Genomic DNA, 19439 nt, shown 5'->3' with positions numbered 1-19439 from the left:
GCCCTTTAACAACACACAGCAAATGTATCGTCTTACATCAAGGAAAAAAGGCTTTGGTCATTTTCCTAACAGATGAGAGACTTTCTATTGTTTGGTCTCCAGTTTATAGGTTCTTGATATTCTACATTTCATCAGATACATTTGTCTGAACCATAACTCTCTGCTCCGCAATGAAAAATTATAGGGTGTATCAGGATGATGGGAAATGAGACAAGTTTTTTTATTTGACATCTGTTGATTTAAGTGTTGTTTGTCCACTCCTGATGTGGGTCTGGAATGACGATTAAAAGAGATTTTAAATGAAGGCCTATGGGTGTGGACTTGTTTTGAACACTGACGTTTAGTTGTTGTTGGGTTGTTGTTGTTTTTTTGCTTCCATTTGAACTTAAATTTGTTTGTTTTTCAAGTTTGCACCTTTTTATCTTTATAGCATTAAAAGACTTGGACTTTAAAGATGAGATGTAATTCATCTGTGAGGCTCTTTTTCAGGTCTTCTGCCTGCTCATAGCCGGATTTCAAGCTACAGCATGTCGCAGCTGCCTTTACCCAGTCACACTTTTTTGCAGACTCCACTTCACGCCCTTTGATAATAGCTACCTGGGGCAAAGTTTGTGTCGGCAGGTAAGAGGAAGAACACAAGTCCTTATTTAGAAGTCTGTCCGGTGCGTCACCGCTGACTAAGCGCTGCGCAGCCACAACTTTGACAAGTGCGGCGGCTTCCTTTAACCACCTCATTCAAATGGGATAAAGACGACGATGGAGTTCTTCTGGGGGGATATCATATTCTTCGTACTTGTCATTAGTAAGTACTGAACTTGTTGTTGGACTTTGAACGTGTTATTCTTCACCATTATGCGACGCCGTCCTCTGTCCCTAAGAGTAAAAATGTGCAAATATTCTCGCCACTAATAGCGAGGGATTTATTCCGTTTTCTTAAGACTGAAGTCGGTGAGGTTTATCAGTAGTTAGCAATAGCTTTGAAGGTAATTGTTAAAAGGTGTCAGCAGTGAGTCCCTTTTACTTAAAAAAGTGATTTTGTTTTGATTTAGATTTCACCCTGCGGCGTCTCTTCCTCTGCACTCAAATGCATCATCCACAGTCAATCCACATGAGACCAGAGTCGTTGTTCTACTGTGCATCATTACACTAGTGGAGAAAAGTCACATACTGTGTTTCTCGGTGTGTCCTCTTTAACCTGTGGAAACTTTCAAGCAACAGCCAGACAGAAACGTTTAATTATTCTCCTATGCACATCCCACCATTACAGAACTGAAAGGAAATATTAATGTTAGGTGGTTTGCAGAACCCCTGCAGGAGAAAAAGTGCAGGTAAACAGGCGTGGCAGAAATGTGCTTGTCAAGTACTCCTGGGTCCAGTGCCCATCCGAATTCCTCTGCCCGTTGATCATGGGGGAAGGCAGGCTGATAGCTGAGCTCTCTGCCTGTATGAGCTTGTTGATCTGTTACTGCAGAAAGACTCGCTTGCAGACAAGCGAATTCCATGTCCTGAGGGGTTTCAGAGGGCTGTGATTGCAAGTGGATTGTGCTATGGAGAAACACACAGTTCCGGGATGAGCAATGGCTATTAATGCAATCTTCAACACCTCATGAATAGTATGACCTTCATATGTTGTGAAGCCATTTTAGTGGATTGCTAATCTTTCATGAGTCAAGCTGATGTGGTTTTTCAAACCTACACGATTCAGACAAAAAAAACACCCTCTTGACTCAAAGGAAATTAGATCATCTTAATTTGTTGCTGTAGATAAGAAGTTACACCTCTCTCATAAACAGTCAGAGTCATGAAAACAGTTTTATGGTGAACAATAAGTTAACTATTAGTAATATTTACATTTATCTGATGCTTTCATCCAAAGCAACTTACAATTGTTATATCAGAGGTAGCACACCTCTGGAGTATCTTGCTATTGAAGGGAGTTGAACCTGGGTCTCTTACACCAAAGACATATGTCTTATCCACTGCGCCATCACCACCCAGCTAGTGTACATAGTTGGTATAGCTTATTATTAAGGTCATTATTACCAGTAAAGAGAATCATGTGATGTTACTGATGTGTTATATTATATATGTGTCACGCAACCTCATCTTTGTCCTCCACCAGCTGACAGAATTTGGCATTCACAGTCCTTCAACATTGGAACTGCAGGTGCCAAAGTATTCAGCGGACCAGCTGCAGAAGAGTTTGGCTACACAGTCCAACAAGCGACAAACCATGAAGGCAAATGGTATGAATTTTGTGCAATGAAAGGAGACGTAGACTGCTTCGCTTTTATCTATGTTTCCATCCCAAACTGTGTCCTGCCCAGATGCTAAAGCTTTCAAGTGGTGTCCAGTTAATCATTTGTTTAGTTAATATGTCTTTGCAACAGCTTTAACAGCAATAAGTTGAGAAACATGTCAACATACATATATACACCTCATCAGTAAAAGCCTGAGTTCCAGGTTTGACAAGGTGCCTTACATGCTTCACAGGGATCGATCTTGGTCCACGCTGACTTCTGAGTATGAAACAGTTGTGTGCTTGCAAAAAAAAATCCATGTCCCTAATCCCAAAGATGCTCTACGAGGTTGAGATTTCAGTTTCGTCATGTCATGCAGAACTGTCCTCGCAGAAGTATCCATTTTGCAAATGAGGGCCTGTTGCTGTAAAGGGATGCACATGGTTATCAGCAATGTCGAGGTATTCTGTGGCATGAAAACAACTCTGAACACTGTTATACTACCACCACTAGCCTGTAGCCTACTGTTGGCACCAGGCGCCACAAAGCTATGAGTGTCTTGCAACACCCCAATTAAACACTTCCTTTAGCCCAGTTAAGCCTTCCGTTCACACCAGCTAAAACCAAACTGTTAAGCGGTTAGTAGGTGTTAAATGCTCCTCTGCTCAACAACGTGGGTAATACCACTTGGTTTTATCTAATCTAGTGGCATCGCTCTAGGGGTGGCCGCTCAGCCACTTTGGTTTTTATTAAAAATGTGCATATGTTAGCATACGGATGTTTTTTATGGCATTTACTGTACATCAAAACACCAGTGTGCCTTAGTACAGCCTCACAGAGCTGCTAGCATGGCTGCAGAATGTACAATATTTGGGAGTTAAAGAAATCTAATTTTATCGGTCAAGCACCACTGATAAGAAGATCTTAAAACACCATCCTGATTAAATTACTGCAAAATTTACAAAGAAAACAGACGTGGCAGAAAGCTGTGCTCAGTTTTTCATGCTTGTGCGACACAAACAATCGTGCCATATTTAAAGTCTCTTACATTTTGCCCTGCTCATTTGTAACATTTAGTTAAACAGTTACTGAAGTCTCAGTGATGTCTGGATGTGTGTGTGTTGAATGTGTTGTTCACTCTGAGTCACATTCTCCTAGAGTAACTCACTGTCTGAAGGACTGTCCAATTTGTGTAACTGGAGGAAGTGTACAGTATCCCAAAGTGGTCTCTGACTGTATTCCTCACATTATTATCAATGAGAAATCAAAGGTGATAAATCCTGTTTCCTGTCTTCTACTTCTAAATGCCGTTTTCCACTTCTTGTGCCTTGTTTGACACTGTTGGACAACCTCACTGCTGAACATGTGTAGAACCTTCAAAAACATTCTGTTACCATTTTCAGTATCAAATAATGTGAGTCTCATTCAAGTATTCTTAAGTACAGCCGCTTATACCCTGTTACAGAAACATTTGTTGATTGATGATTGATTGATTGAGATAACACTTGTGGTGCGTGTTTATGAGAGTGGGAAGAGATGAATATTGTTGTTTTCTGTAGGCTCCTGGTTAGTGCTCCATGGAGTGGTTTCAGTCAAAACAAGAAGGGGGATGTTTACAAGTGTCCAGTCGCCGGGTCCAGAAATAACTGTGACAAGCTCAATCTTCAAGGTAAGGTTTGGTGTTTTATTGTTTCACCTTTGACCTCTCTACCAAACATTGGCCATGTACTTAAAATGCCTAAACAGAGCTGAAAAGACACGTCATCTTAAAACATCCATGTTGTCTCCTGATAGTTGGCTTTTTTCTGTTTTGAAAATAAATAAAAAATATCTACCATGTCAAAGCATGTATTTTATTCATACACTGAGTTTATTATTATACACATTGTATAAATTCCAGATTTAACAACTATAATCTGCACTTTAATGTAAGAGCTCATTTATTGTCTTTGTCTACAGATTCTGTTAGTATTCCAGATGTTAAAAACATCAATGACAAGATGTGCCTGGGTTTGACTCTTACCCGCCTGCCTGCAGCCACTGGTTTGATGGTATGGGTATTTGTGTTTTCATTAAAAAAAAGATGGAAAGGAAGGACTGACAGTTTGTATATTTGCTTAACATATTTCATATAAATGTATTCCTGGGCTTTCATGTAACATTCATCATTTTATGAAATGTTTAGTAACATGCTGTTAAGTGCCACCTGAAATACTATCATCACAAGATAAATACACTTAGATGAAACAGCATTGTGCCATGGACAGTTAAGTAATGATTTCCTTTAAAATTTACATAGAAATGTCATTTTTAGGTGGAAGGAAGTGTTTCAGCGGTTTAGGTAAATTGATTGCTGTAGCGGGAAGCCAAGAATATGTGTTTCTAAATAGAAACAGCAGCAACTGCACAACTACTTATGTCACAGGTTTAACTTTGTTTTTTACCACCAGAAACACTTCAATATGACTTAAGTCGAATTTACAATTTAATAGCATTTAATTCACTATAAAACCCAGATGTAAGAGCTTGCTGTGAGCTTTTAAAGAAAGTTATAAGATTTTAACCAAGTCTCTTTTCTTTTCTTCTGTGGTCACCTGATACAGATGTGCGGTCCTCTTTGGGGACAGCAGTGTGGCGATCAGGACTTCTACCCAGGGATATGTGCACAAATGAACCCCCTCTTTCAACTTCAACCTGCCTTCTCTCCTGCCGTCCAGTGTAAGAGCTGTCCTCTTTGTAGATTGGCCTGTGTAATGTTAGATATCTTTAAATACAGGTTTCCGTTCATATCAGAATAGTTGAAATCCTTGACAGTGACATACAGTCTATTATGATGTTATTTCATTACATGGTTATGCCGTCACAGACCATTTTGCTTATGGGAAACTGCAACATCATAGCTTTTAGAGTTTGCTTACAAACTGCAGCCTTAAAAAGACATGGTCACGTTTGGATTCTTGGTTATTCTTTGTCTTCTGGGTTTGATTTTTAGCTTGTCAATGCTCTGCTTTTCATCAGTTATTGAATGTCAGAGCTTACTTGAATCCACCCAACATGAGTCTCTGCTTTTAGCCGTTTAACCACATAATAAAGGCAACTAACAGATGACTTCATTCACATTGATTCATCACTGTTGCTTAAATGCATTCTTATATGTCTCTTCTCATGACATTTCTAGCATGTAAAGGGCCTATGGACATCGTGATTGTTTTGGATGGCTCCAACAGCATTTATCCTTGGCCTCCAATGAACGAGTTCCTCCAGAAGTTAATACCCGGGCTTGACATCGGGCCCATAAACACACAGGTGCAGAGATGAAGCAGGGGATAATCTTGAGTTAATTCACCTTGTTACTTTTTTGTCTCATTGCTGAAAGCTTCCTGTGCTTTATCACACCATTTGCTATTATGCCAGGTCAGCGTGATTCAGTATGGTGTTACTCCCCGGTTTGAATTCAGACTGAACACATATAAAACCAAAGAAGAGTTGATGGCTGCTGTGTCCAGCATCAAGCAAATGTATGGTACACTTACCAATACCTTCAATGCGATTCAATTTGCCAGGTTGGTGTTGCCTTTTATGCATGTGTTTATTTATTTACGAAAGTGTTTGATTTCTTGTTATGCCGTCATAATTTGTATGTTGCTGCATCTGTCTTGTCTGTTGTATTTTTTTTTTCACAAAACCACAAACAGCAGCTTAGAAGTGTCAACTGTGCTTTCTCCAGTGACCAGGGGTTCAGTCAAACTAATGGCGCTCGACCAGGCGCTGCCAAGGTGATGGTGGTCGTCACTGATGGGGAGTCTCACGATAGCAATGTCAGAGATAAAGTCATTGCCAACTGTGAGAGACAAGGCATTACCCGCTTTGGTATTGCTGTAAGTGATGATCTGCCATTGACTCTCATCATGTCATATACAGTAACAGTAGTGTTTTTAAAATGTTGGTTAAAAATAAAATCTATATCAACATTAATATTTGATCATCTGGTCACAGCTTCAGTTTCCTGACTTTAATCACACTTTGAGTTCCACTGTCGGGTTTCATTAAAAATGCATTTTGTTGATCCTCACTATTTTGTTATTTATTAATTTGATTTAATGTGCCGGTGTTATTATCTAGACCTCTTTGCAATCCTGAATTTGTGGTGTTTCCTGTTTTTTTCCCCCCAGGTGCTGGGTTATTACATCAGGAACAACATCAACACGGATAAACTTCTAAAAGAAATCAAATCCATTGCCAGTTTACCCACAGAGAATTACTTCTTCAATGTGTCAGAAGAGGCAGCCCTCTCCACCATCGCTGGAACACTGGGGAACCGCATCTTCAACATAGAAGGTGCATATTATGTGCACTGTACTTGACGCTGCATGTTCACTCTTTTCAAAGAAACTCATCCAGGCACGTCACAACATGTCCGTCATAGCTGGAGATCCCTAAAAGAGATCAAAATAAAAATTGCGTTTTTTTTAAGGCAAGTTTATTTGTATAGCACATTTCAACAACAAGGTCATTCAAAGTGTTTTACATAAAACATAAAAGCAACAGGTAAATATAAAAAAGTTTAAAAGCAACATAGGGAAATTGAAAACAATACACAGGGTAAAACAGGACAGTAAAAGTTACAGTGCAGTGTACAATCAGGGTTAAATGGAAAATAAAAACAGGCTGAGGGGTTGAGCAAATAATTAAGTTACAATTATTTTGAAAAGAGAATAAACAGATAAGTACACTTAATCTACTCTCTCTAGCTAGTCTGTACTCGGGTCTGTAGCAATCTTTGGATCCACAAAAACCCTCGGACACTACAGAGAAACCAGGACATGTCTGTCCGCAGGCCACTTTGAGCCAGTTATACTCTGGACCCACCTGCGTGTTTACAGGTGGACAGAGGTTCCTGCAAATCACTCAGGCGCGAGATTTAAGACCACTTCCTTCACTCTGTTCAGTCTCACTCTCATTATCTTTTCACTCAATTACCTACTCATTTCTCACCGTGTAAATATTTAATTAAAAGCAATGGTAATAAGAAAAGTCTTAATTTAAAAGAACTGACAGTTTCAGCAGACCTGCAGTTGTTGGGAGTTTATTCCAGATACACGGAGCATAATAACTGAACGCTGCTTCTCCTCGTTTAGTTTTGACACTGGGGACAGAAAGCAGTCCTGCTGAGGTCCTGCTGAGGTCTGGATGTTTCATAACAAGCAGAAGATCAGAAATGTATTTTGGCCCTAAACCATTTAGTGCTTTATAAACTAACAGCAGAATTTTGAAATCAATTCTTTGACATACAGGAAGCCAGTGTAAAGACCTCAGAACTGGAGTGATGTGATCCACCTTTTTGGTCTTAGTGAGGACTCGAGCAGCAGCGTTCTGACTCAGCTGCAGCTGTCTGATGGATTTCTTAGGGTGACCTGTAAAGACACTGTTACAGTAGTCGAGTCGACTGAAGATAAATGCATGGATACGTTTTTCCAGGTCTTGCTGAGATATAAGTCCTTTAATCCTTGATATATTCTTCAGGTGATCGTTAGGCTGACTTTATAAATGTGGCTCCTCAAATTCAGGTCCGAGTCCATGACTACACCAAGATTTCTGATTTGATTTGTGGTTCTTAACATTACAGATTGAAGCTGAGCACTGACTTTCAATCGTTCTTCCTTGGCTCCAAAAACAATAACTTCAGTTTTATCCTTGTGTAATTGATAAAACACATCTTGTGCTCTGTCTGATTCTTGATCTGCTCTTCTGTATTTGATTCTGGTGTTTACTCTGTTCCTACAAGGCACTGGAAAAGGGGATAACTTCCAGATGGAGATGGCCCAGGCGGGATTCAGTGCGCACTACTCCAGTCAGGTACAGAGGTTCTATCAATTGTTTAATGTATTTATCAATTGTTTATTGTAATTATCCATCACTGCTGCAACAAATATATGGGGCTGTGTGTTGCTGTGGACATGTGAAATATAATAAAGGAAGTCTAGTTTGTGGCTTATTAGATTCCAAGGCATTGCACAGGGGATTGTACATCTTTGAGAGAGAATTTTACAAATCTGGAAAGTTATGACAGCAGCGTCTTCTCTTAAGTGTCAATGCTTGCAAGGAAAAGAGTCAAATTTGCATAATTCTACAAGGTATATGCAAAATGGTTTTCTGCAGTACTTGCTATATTTGCTGGTCCTAGAACCCTTTCACAACAGCCCTCCTGCTGTACCAACACAGCAAAGAAGCTGCACTTTTTTTACTGTCTGACCACAATTTTTTTCTCTTTTAGAATATTTTCTGTTCTCACACTATGTGTCATTTTTAGTTTCCATCATATTTTTTCTACTAGAAACCCAGTTGAGCAACACCCTACAGTTGAAAATCTTTCTTACTGAAAATTTGTTGGTTGTTTCACACTGCTCCGTCTGTAACCCAGACCAAAATATAATCCTGTGATCTACAGTAGTATTTCCATGGTGTCTGTTGACTGGTCTTTGACCTGTGCTGTTAAAGGATGTGATGATGCTAGGAGCAGTGGGAGCCTACGATTGGAGCGGGACCGTCATCCATCAGAAAGGGAAAAAAGTAGACATTCTTCCTTTCTCAGCCTTTGAAGGAGCACTTCAAGACAGAAACCACAGCTCATTACTGGGTAGGCATTTAGAGTTTTCCTCTGCATTTATTTGACCAACTCTGTTACTTTAAATCTGAGCATGAAACAAGACAGGAATGGAGGTGTAAGATTATGTAAGATGGCTGTGATCAAATGTTTTGACTGAGCTGGTAATAAAAGTGTAAATGCTGCAGCTGCCCTGCGTCAGCACCCTTAGTGGACATTCTCAGGCCTTGGACAAAAGTGGCTGACTGTGTTTCTAAACAAATCTTCTGTCTCAACAAAATATCTGTTGAAACCGGTTTACAAAATTGTCAGCTTCTCAGCCACCTAACCACTGCCTAACTTTGTGTGGCAATTTCAGTTTTAGTGGACTATAAAAGTCATATTGTTAAAATTTCAGTGGGTTGGTGCATGGTTTAGCTCACCTGTAGCATGCGCCTGATTTACACAACTATGTCCTTATTGCAGTCGCCTGGGTTCGAATCCGACCTGCAGCCCTTTGCTGTGTGGCGCACCCCCATCTTTCTCTTCCTTGTTTCCTACCACTATCCACTGACCTGTCCATTAAAGGCGAAAAAATGCCCCAAAACTTCTTTTAAAAAATATATATTTCAGTGGCTTTAAGAGAATATGTGAACTTAATATTATTCTATTACAAATATTTTGCTGAGAGAAATTACAATATTTATTATACCATAGATATTATGCAACGATTTGTTGTTTTTCACTATTGTATTATTGCAGTAACACTGTGTTACAGTGGCTGGTCTAAGTACAGTGTTGGCATTGAGGCACTGAGATTATTTACTTTACTTTAAGTGGCAATACTACGGTATATATACTATGTTACAAGGCCCTGCACTCCAAATATTATTTTAATTAAATTTCAAAAGTAAAATAAGTAATAATGCATCTATTAGTTTCGAGGTGTAATCAATAATAAAGCATTGTATTTTATAAACTGATAATATACTGCATTTTGCATGTAAAATCTTAAAACTGCTGTACACCCATAGTTAACGCACAAAGATGTTTTCATTTATGCTGCCTAATAAAACCTCTTCTCTGGACAGTGTGTGCTTGTACAAACTTGACTGAGACCTAACTCTAACTTTTTATTGTACCTGTTGAGACAGGACAACTTTCCCTGTTATGATTTGTATCAGTACATAGAGTTTAGTGAAACCTAATTCCCATCATTGCTTCACCAAACTTGAACAACAACATACGTGCAATGGCCATACACAAGTCAGACTGTAAACAAGAAAAGGATAGTGTGAGGGTGCAGAGTGCTGAAATAAATACTGAATGATTAATGTAATAGGTTAATTTATATACATGAAGTATGTGGATATGTCTATATACAGTATATGCAGAGTGCTTAGACTTATTATGAAATATATGATTTAAAATTTGTAGGTACAGTAGATGTTTTTGTATATATGACTAATATAACTTCATTATTATTATTACTATATTTCCCTCAAGAAATGTAAAAATAAAGTAAAAGTGTAAAATGGAAATACTCAAAAGTACAAATACCTCAAAAATGCACTTAAGTAAAGTATTATTTCCACCACTGTATTAAGTAAGAAGACGTCCTACGTTCAGATATCATCTAGTAAATGTGTCACTTGTGCTCATTTCCAGGTTACTCTGTCACCACATTGATTGATGGGTCTACAGAATACTTTGTGGCAGGTGCACCTCGCTCCAACCACTCTGGACAAGTTATTGTCTACACCGTCAACACCCAGAAGCAGTTAACTATCATAGATTCAGAAAGAGGGAAACAGGTACTGACATTGGAGGATATGGTATTCACATTTTTCCCAGGAACCAGCCATGTACATGTAGTGTGTAGCCAGACAAACAAATGTAACTCCTCATCAGTAAACAGCAGGCAATTGTTGTCCTAGATTGGGTCATACTTTGGAAGCGTCCTGTGCTCCCTGGACGTGGACAGAGACGGAGTGACAGACCTCCTTCTGGTCGGCGCGCCCATGTTCATGAGCGAGCTGAAGAGAGAAGAAGGCAGGGTCTTCGTCTTTTCTGTCACCAAGGTAAAAATGTCACTTTAATACTACCATTTTGTTGTCTGGTTTTCCTGAGTGTCAGTGAAGAAGGACATGATCATCACTATTCATGCTGAGGTATACAAATGAAAAGACGTTGTGTATAATTACATTGCCTTTCATGATTTAGAAAGTCTATCAGCATTGGTTGGTACACAAAGTCGGTGAAAAGTCATAGACATATTGTCAAAGCTGATCTTTTTCATTTCTAAAATTCAAAACAGCCATCAGTTAATTGTGAAATGGCCTTTTTTAGTAAAAAAAGACACGTGGATTTAATTTGCAGTTGTGTATATTTATAGTTTTTGAATTTAAAGGAACTGCTGGCATGACATTTAGCCACATACTTTTTCTGTCTCATCATCTGAAGGGTATACTGAATGAGCAGGGATTCCTCAGTGGTCCAACTGAGAATGCACGTTTTGGGATGGCCATTTCTGCTGTTCCCGACCTGGATCTCGACGGTTACAGTGATGTTATAGTTGGAGCCCCACTAGAAGAGAAAGAAACAGGTGTCATCTACGTCTACCGTGGGGAGAAGAAGACATTAAACAAAGAGTACTCGCAGGTACGGTGGGAAACGGCCTCGTTTAATAACTGACTGACAGAGAATCTGTTTGTTCTAGTTGGTCCTGTGTGTTGGGAACCAAATACATTTTCGTCTCTCATATCATGAATGTATATCATTTAGTTGATTAAACTCTTTAATAATGAGAGTGATGTTCTTCTATTTCAGAGAATCCTTGGCTCCAAACTGGACCCCCAGTTAAGGTATTTTGGAAGATCCCTAGATAGCTACCAAGATCTCAATGATGATACTATCCCTGACATCTCCATTGGGGCATATGGAAAAGTGGTGCAGCTCTGGTAGGTCTATACATCGCAATGAGTGGGAACTCAACAACATAACCTGTAATAAACTGTGAATGATTAAATATTGAGTAAATGATGAAATGATTATCAAGTTCAGTAAATTAACCCATTATTTATAGAATCGGCAAGGTTGGTAATAATTCAAAACTGCACTTGGTTTCCAGGTCCAGAGGTGTTGCTTCTGTCACAGCTAAAGCTTCTTTCAACCCCGATAAAATCAACATTTTAAACAAACCCTGTGACATCAATGGACGCAAGCTTTCATGTTTCATCACGAACCTCTGTTTCAGTGCTGCATTCAGGCCTAAGAACCCCGTTGGACCCATTGGTAAATCTGATTACGTACTAGGCTTCTCGTGAATGTATAGATTCGAAGATCGATACCACTCTCATGTCTGTACAGTATGAATATGAAGTTACAGCCAGCAGCCTGTTAGCTTAGCACAAAGACTGGAAACAGAGAAAAACAGCTAGCCTAAAGCTCAGTTTTAAAATGACAAGTTGCAGTTTGCTGGTGGGTGGGTTAGTTAGAGCCAGGCTAGCTGCTTCCCCATATTTCTAGTAGTCTATGGTTTCCAGTCGTTATGCTAAGCTAAACTTATTGGCTGCTGACTGGAGCTTTATATATAGCCTTATATATAGCGTACACACATGAAAGTAGTATCAATCTTCTTAGTTAACACTCGGCAAGAAAGTGAATAAACCATATTTCCCAAAAAGTTGAATTAGTGCTAAAAGATATTCCCATCCTATTAGTTTTCAAGAAAATTAAAAATGATTGTACCAAGATGTCAAAGGGTGTGTCATATAAGGTTATTTTTTCACATCTTTCAGATATATCCTACACTTTAACGCTGGATGCAGACTTGCAGTCTTCACGAGTGACATCAAGAGGACTCTTCACTAAAAACAATGAACGCTTTTTCACAGAAAAGGCAAAAATATCATCTACGCCCCTGTGTCGAGACTACCAGTTTTATGTTCTGGTAATGAAAATCATCTGTTTTGTTTTTTTCATGATTCCGCTTGTGTGAGGTCATCAAAGAGCATCAGTGATTTTTATGTGAACACCTTGATGCGATAAGCCTTGTAAAGATATTACTTTATATTTGTTTTTCCAAAATAGGCATTAATTATTTTGAAAATGACGTCCTGATTTGTCCATATATGGTTTCTTCTACAGGAGACACCAGACTTTGTTAATTCTGTCAGTCTGAAAGTAGAAGTCGAGCAGCAGAGTCCAGATGTGAACCCCGTCCTCGATATGTTTTCTCCCAAAGCCTGGGAGTTCTTTGTAAGTGACTGATAAACTACATGGTATCTCTCAATCTGTGATCTACAGGAAACAGATCATGTGACAGAAGACTTTAAACATGGTTGTTATTTTGCAAAGGTAGTCGTTTAAAATGACATGGCGTGCGTTTGTGATGATGGTTAAAACTTCTGTGTGTTTCACTAAGTCAAGCAAGTTCTCAGATTTACACCCTGCTTTTTCCCGAGATTAAAGTTCATCCAATGCAGTGAAATCATTACCTTTATACATTTCCTTTATGTTGTATTTTTCCAGATCTGTACAGATTGTAGGGAAATAATTATCTGTTGAAAATACAGCCTTCAAAGAATAAAGTAGCATCCTGCTCTGTTATTGTTTCAGATCCCCTTCACAAAAGACTGTGGCACTGATGAAGTGTGTGTGAGTGATCTGGTGCTGACTGTGAAGACAAACACGAAGGCGTCCAGGTAAGAATCCATTACAATGTACAATAAACATTATCAGACATACAGTATACAGTTTTGAAGTAATTACAAGATGTGCTCTGTATCAAGATTTCACTTGATGTGTGATGGTATCCTCAGGATAAAAATGTTGTTGCTGTTCATTTATAGGTGAAGTTAAATGAAAATAATTATACTCATGATAGTCATTTGTGAAAAGAGAACAGGTGATTATCTTTGAGGACCTGAAACCCAATTTTCTCAATCAACTCATTGAGCGGATCCACTGACCAGCTGTGTGAAAAGTTTATGTTGTCACATAAAGGCAGCATCTAGTAGTGTGCACACATTTATAGAACAAAGAAGAAGGAATTGTGTGACGGCAAAATGGGTATTCCTCTATTTAATATTATGCCCTGGTAACTCCGACCATTACACCATTTAATTGCTAATAGCTGCACAAATTAGAGTTTTCCAGTCTGTACAGCAACTTCATAGCCCATAAAATGGTTGGGTCCAACTTGTGAGATCGGAAAAAACTTGATATACATGCTCATTGAATCAGCTTGGATGAAAGGATATGAACAAGGACTTTACAGAGACAATGCAACAGTACTTTTCTGCATTCAAACCCATTTCATCACAAGCTGCTGCTATTGCTATATATTTTCAGTTTTGTGGCTCCTTTTTGCAGCTCCTAACTTTTAGTTAAATAGTGGACCAATCACATCCTTCTTAGTCCAATTCCTCTAGTCACTTAGACAATATGCGTACTGTTATCATGCTCCTTTAATCGGTGACAAACATAAATTAACTGACGGGAATGCAGAGGACAGTAATCTCAGCTCTTGTGTTGCAGCTCAGCTCCCTTTCTGGTTGGCGCTAATCACAGAGATCTGTCATTTGAAGTGGTTGTGAAGAACAAAAAGGAGAACGCATACAACACTCTGGTCTTGGCCACGTTCTCCAGCAACCTCTACTACTCCTCCGTCTTTCCTCCCGTGAGTAACAAAGGCCGAACTGAAAGCTGTTTATGTTAACATGACGCTAAAGTGAAAAATGTCCCATACTCTTCCTTGAATAGATTTTCAACATAATGGTCATCAAATTACACTAAATAAAATGCATCATAATTAAATAATTAAATACATTTTTTCAACAATTACTGAAACAGTTCATTAGAAAAAAAGAGTGTAAAGTTATCTGTACTTTTTTGCCTAAGCTGGTGGATAGTTATTTGATATTTATTTATGTGTTGTCAGTAAATAAAGCCACATAGAAGTCATGTGCCAGTCTAAACTATACCTTTACAGACGGATGGAGTGAAATGCACCTCAACACAAACACAAACTGTCACTTGCCAAGTGGGATACCCAGTATTAAAAACAGATGAAGAAGTAAGTGCAAGAAAACAAATCCAATTCTCTACTCCTATTAACTATTTTAAATTGTTTTTTTGCAATACACATTCATTAATGCAAAACACCATGTTATTTCATTGCAGATGAAATTTCAGATCAATTTCGAATACAGTCTTTATCAGTTGCAAAACCGTGCTGAGGTGAAATTTGAAGCCAAGAGGTACACTCAATTCATTAGACAACCAATGAAAAATTGTGACTCTTAATTAAAATGATTGTCAATGCTCTGTACCTTTTTTCTTTACAGTGATAGTAAAGAGGAACGACCTGCAGACAACAACGTGGACATATCCATTCCTGTTCAATATGATGCAGGGATTATTTTATCAAGGTGATTTCATTATTTGCTAGATAACTTTTCTCATTTTAGTCATGCAGTGTAATATTTACAGTTGACGATGGAAAATGCATTAAAATAGTAATTTTTATGGTCTCTTTGCCCTAGGCAGTCAAATATCAATTTCTACGTGGCAGATACTACCATTCCAGTGGTGACAACGGTGAAAAATCTCGATGACATTGGCCCAGAGTTTAACTTTACAGTAAAGGTGCAATAAATGAATCTGTCTCTTAAAATATCTTTATAATCTATCATCTAATTTGTCATTATATTTATTATAAAACATATTTATTGAAACAAATTGTATTTAAAGGTTTCAACAGGTACCTTCCCTGTCAGCCTCGTGTATCTGACCATTGCTCTGCCAATCACTACGAAAGGTGGAAATAAGCTCCTCTATATTACCAGTGTGGACACACAAGCAGTGAGTACTCAGTTGCCAAGTACCAGCAAATTTTTAAGAACTTTAAAAGCTGTTTTACTTCATAAATGTCCTAGTTGACACCCAATCTGCAATGTTTAGTATCTGTAAGTAAAACATCACAGACTTTCAATTTAATACATACACACAATGTGCAACTAAGTTGGTCGCAATCTGATGGCAAAAGTACTTGGTTGGTTACCAAACTGCCATAGCCCCTACAAATTCCCATTTCCTAAGTCAGGTTGTGTAAAATGTTTTACACTTTTACTGCATGTTTGGGAATGAATGACCTAAGGTTTCTCCACCTGTAGGGAGGTTCTGTCAGCTGTGACTCCAGCAGCCTGGTTGATCCTCTGAAGATCGGTGTGAAGAGCCACAAAGTCTCCTTCTCTGAGGAGAGCCTCCGAGACATGGAGATACTGGTAAGTCGCAGCTTTCCTTGCATAATTTTCTCCTCATATGTGTCCACCTTCCTAGGAGACATCTTCTAATGTAGTATTCACTTTTGAGCTATTGATGGACAAATATATGCCAGCACACTGCACATGAGCTATCTAATGTATATTAGTAATATATAATAATATAAAATATTTAGCGAACAAGTGATTTGATCATATTATCCTGTATTTGTGATTAAATGTATAATTCCTGTAGCTTTTTATTTTTTATAAAACTTCAAACTGCAAATACAGAATTTAATAGAATTTTATGTTTTGAATATTTTAAAATAATATTTTCATTTATCTTGTTTATACTGTACTTTGTACCTCAACAGCTCAACAACTTGGTTGGAAATTGTGGAATTTAATGATCTCCTTTTGTTAATGTATTTTTTTTTTACTGATAGGACTGCAAAAGTGCAACATGCGAGTATTTGAAATGCATCCTCAAAGACACTGAAGTTAACAGCGACTACTTTGTGAAAGTCAAAACCAGAATCTGGAGTGGCACATTTATTTCGGTAAACATTTTCAATAATGAATTTCATCATAAGTGGTGTATTGTCTGCTTTTATTACAATAAATGGTGTTCATGACAAATGTTACTCATTAATTAATTAATGCTGATGCATTCAGTGCTCCCATTTATATAAATTTGTCATAATAGGCCACCTATCAAACCATCGAGTTGACCTCCAGTGCTGATGTTGAGACCTCCAACCCTGATCTTATCACTGTCGGCCTCAAACAGCTACCAGTAAGAATTATTTTAAACACTTATTGTGACTCAGTATTCTCTTCTCTGTATTCTGATGCAACACCATTGTTGAGCAGTTTTTGTATCTAAAGGCCACATGCCAAAATACAGAGAGTAAGAATAGAATATTGCACACTAGAGTAAAGACTAAATGCAGCAAATGTTTTTTTCTCATATTTATTGGACATACTGTAGTCTGACATGTAAAAAAAGAAAATGCCCGTGAACGTGAGACAGTAATGACCTCTCCTGTCCTCCTGCTGTCCAGGTTGTGGTGAAAGTCAGTAAACCTGGAGAGAAAGGTGATGTTCCAGTGGGAGTGATAGTTGGCAGCGCCATTGCCGGACTGCTGCTGTTGGCTCTGGCTGTTGGGGTGCTGTGGAAGGTAAGTGTTTGTCTACGCTTCAGTGAAAATCATTTGAACGTAAAGGGGAACATCAGTAAGTGATTATATACAGCTTAGGCACGTCTGATGAGCATTTCACATTTGCCAAGGTGTGAAAGGAGAATTAACCTGATCTGTTTTTTCATATAAAGTTTTTTTTTTAATAAAACTATAAGAACTGAAATAGAAACGGTGTCTAAATCTGTTCACTTTCTAGCTTGGGTTTTTCAAAAGAAAGTACCAGCAGCTTCAGAGGGAGGCTGATGAAGACGCTCAGAGCCGCGCACCTGACAATGAAGTGCTGTGAACTGCAGAGAAAAGCTCCAGTCCTCTCTCCTTACTGGACTGTTTCCAGTGTGGATACTGGTACTTGCCACTGGTGCTTGTAAAGTGCAAATAGACTACAGCTCAATCACTGGAAGACATTTTAATGAAATTGAAGCTGTGGATAAGTGGGATTCAGTCTTCTGTCCGTTTTACAGAGGACTGATGATATTATTCTATTTTTTTTTTTTTTTTTGAGCCTGACTGTACAGTGACTGCTGTTGAATAAATGTAAATACTGTATTTTTTCTAGGCGTTATGACATTGGATGCAAATGTTACACTGTAAAGGAATCTGCCTTCTGGTTTGACAAATTCTGGGCAACATGGTTACCAAACAGTTTCAATTAGACGAGTCTTATAATCATGTATATAACTCGTTTGACCTTTTTAACACAACTGTTGTTGCCAGTCAGTCTGTAGCGTAAACTGCCTTGACATCCACTGTCACCTTTAGCACTCAGGGCTTTTCTTGCATTAATGCTCTTGATATTAATAGTTTAAATGCAATACCTATCCTGGAAAGAGTGAAATCTGCCATTACTCTGTTTCATTGTTTTTGTACTGTATATACTGTAAGATTAATTCTGATCTTTCATATTGAATTTATATAAGAAAAGATCAGAGGCAGTATGGGTCCATGCGGTAGCTGCTTGTGTTGTGTGTTATTGTTGTTGTAGCATATTGCAGCCATTATTTTCAGAATTTAATAAGCTGCTGATTATTTTCTCAATTAATCGATATTTGGTTTGGTTGAAGGTCAGAAAGTTGTTTTAACAAAGAAAAGCAGTTTGAAACAGCAAGTGTTTGGCCTTTTTTTGCTCAAACCATTAAACTGATTATCAAAATAGTTGCATAATAGATACATTTTGTGCTGATCAACTTATTGATTAATTGACTAATAGTAACAATGTAAATAAATTAAATAACAAAATAATTTCATCTCAAATATTTTTTATCTGTAGGGCAGTGTGTACTTTTTGAACCATATTCAGCCCCCAACAACTAATCACACACTCACTACAGAGCAGAGGCGTTACACAGAGAGATTTGATCAAAGTTAATCCTCTAAATGTGTATTGGCACAACTTTGCCACAAGATGGCAGCATAATACAGAAGACATGTTGGTATTGTTCATTATTTTGTCACTGCTCTGCTGATGACTTGAACAATCTATACCACTATCACTTAATAAATGATAATGTATGATTTATTTTGAAATGTGTTTCACTTCTCCTCTCCTCTCCTCTCCTCTCCTCTCCTCTCCCCTCTTGCTGAAACATCTTTACAAAACCTGACCCTTCAAGCAACCCCACTTGGCCCACTTCCCTCCAAACATCTATACAATTGAAGCTTTCCCTCAAACTCAATTAATTTCCTCTCACATTCTTGACTGTCGTTTCCTCCCATCGTCAGGTTTGTCTGTCCCTGGATGGTTTTGGAATGTGTTTCGGACTTTTTTCCTTCTGAACGAGCCAACTCCAGCACCCAGCAGAGCCTTTAGCATTTATTTGTTTGGATCTGGTGGGTTGGAATATGCTTTTTGTCTCTAATAAGTAGCATATTTTTTGGGAGACTGGGCTGAAGTTTTAGATTTGATAAATGATTGAACTGCTCCGTTTCACAATTACTCATGCACTGCAGTGTTGTGAAATATAGCATTTGGATTCTATGTATATGTGTGCAGGGAGCTATGTGGAAATAGTTGATGAAATAAGATACAGTGGAGGTGGTTGAACACCTTTGTAAATTTATCCCTCTGGGGTTTCTTGCAGATGATTGGCAGTTACAGCGAAACTGACCTTGCATGATTGCTCACAAATTGCTCCAGCATTGTTGCTTA

The 19439-nt window shown here is 38.3% G+C and overlaps 1 protein-coding gene across 1 annotated transcript; it reads left to right on the top strand.

Annotated features, from left to right (window-relative positions):
* The first annotated feature begins 647 nt into the window (after positions 1 to 647).
* On the top strand, positions 648 to 18809 carry LOC119892304 (integrin alpha-2-like). The gene is made up of 30 exons (XM_038704504.1): positions 648 to 802; positions 2123 to 2246; positions 3800 to 3909; positions 4200 to 4291; positions 4844 to 4958; positions 5419 to 5546; positions 5655 to 5803; positions 5968 to 6118; positions 6413 to 6578; positions 8026 to 8096; positions 8739 to 8877; positions 10492 to 10637; positions 10761 to 10904; positions 11287 to 11484; positions 11653 to 11783; positions 11954 to 12117; positions 12624 to 12775; positions 12973 to 13083; positions 13444 to 13529; positions 14365 to 14506; positions 14819 to 14902; positions 15010 to 15086; positions 15174 to 15257; positions 15372 to 15474; positions 15580 to 15690; positions 16002 to 16112; positions 16538 to 16651; positions 16798 to 16887; positions 17156 to 17272; positions 17490 to 18809. The coding sequence occupies exons 1-30, from the start codon at positions 757 to 759 to the stop codon at positions 17577 to 17579; spliced, it is 3546 nt and encodes a 1181-aa protein (XP_038560432.1). The 5' UTR covers positions 648 to 756; the 3' UTR covers positions 17580 to 18809.
* The last annotated feature ends 630 nt before the right edge of the window (positions 18810 to 19439 follow it).

This window comes from Micropterus salmoides, unplaced genomic scaffold (assembly GCF_014851395.1).
Source record: "Micropterus salmoides isolate LMB-PRFRI ecotype aquatic unplaced genomic scaffold, ASM1485139v1 Ms_hic_scaffold_7, whole genome shotgun sequence".
NCBI lineage: Eukaryota > Metazoa > Chordata > Actinopteri > Centrarchiformes > Centrarchidae > Micropterus > Micropterus salmoides.
This window is presented reverse-complemented; position numbering and strand designations above follow the sequence as displayed.

Excerpts from the sequence above, each read along its gene's own strand:
- LOC119892304 (XM_038704504.1), top strand. The coding sequence starts at position 757 with ATGGAGTTCTTCTGGGGGGATATCATATTCTTCGTACTTGTCATTA. Across the intron at positions 12,776-12,972 it reads ACTACCAGTTTTATGTTCTG|GAGACACCAGACTTTGTTAA; the intron begins GTAATGAAAATC and ends TTTCTTCTACAG. Across the intron at positions 15,258-15,371 it reads GCAGGGATTATTTTATCAAG|GCAGTCAAATATCAATTTCT; the intron begins GTGATTTCATTA and ends TCTTTGCCCTAG.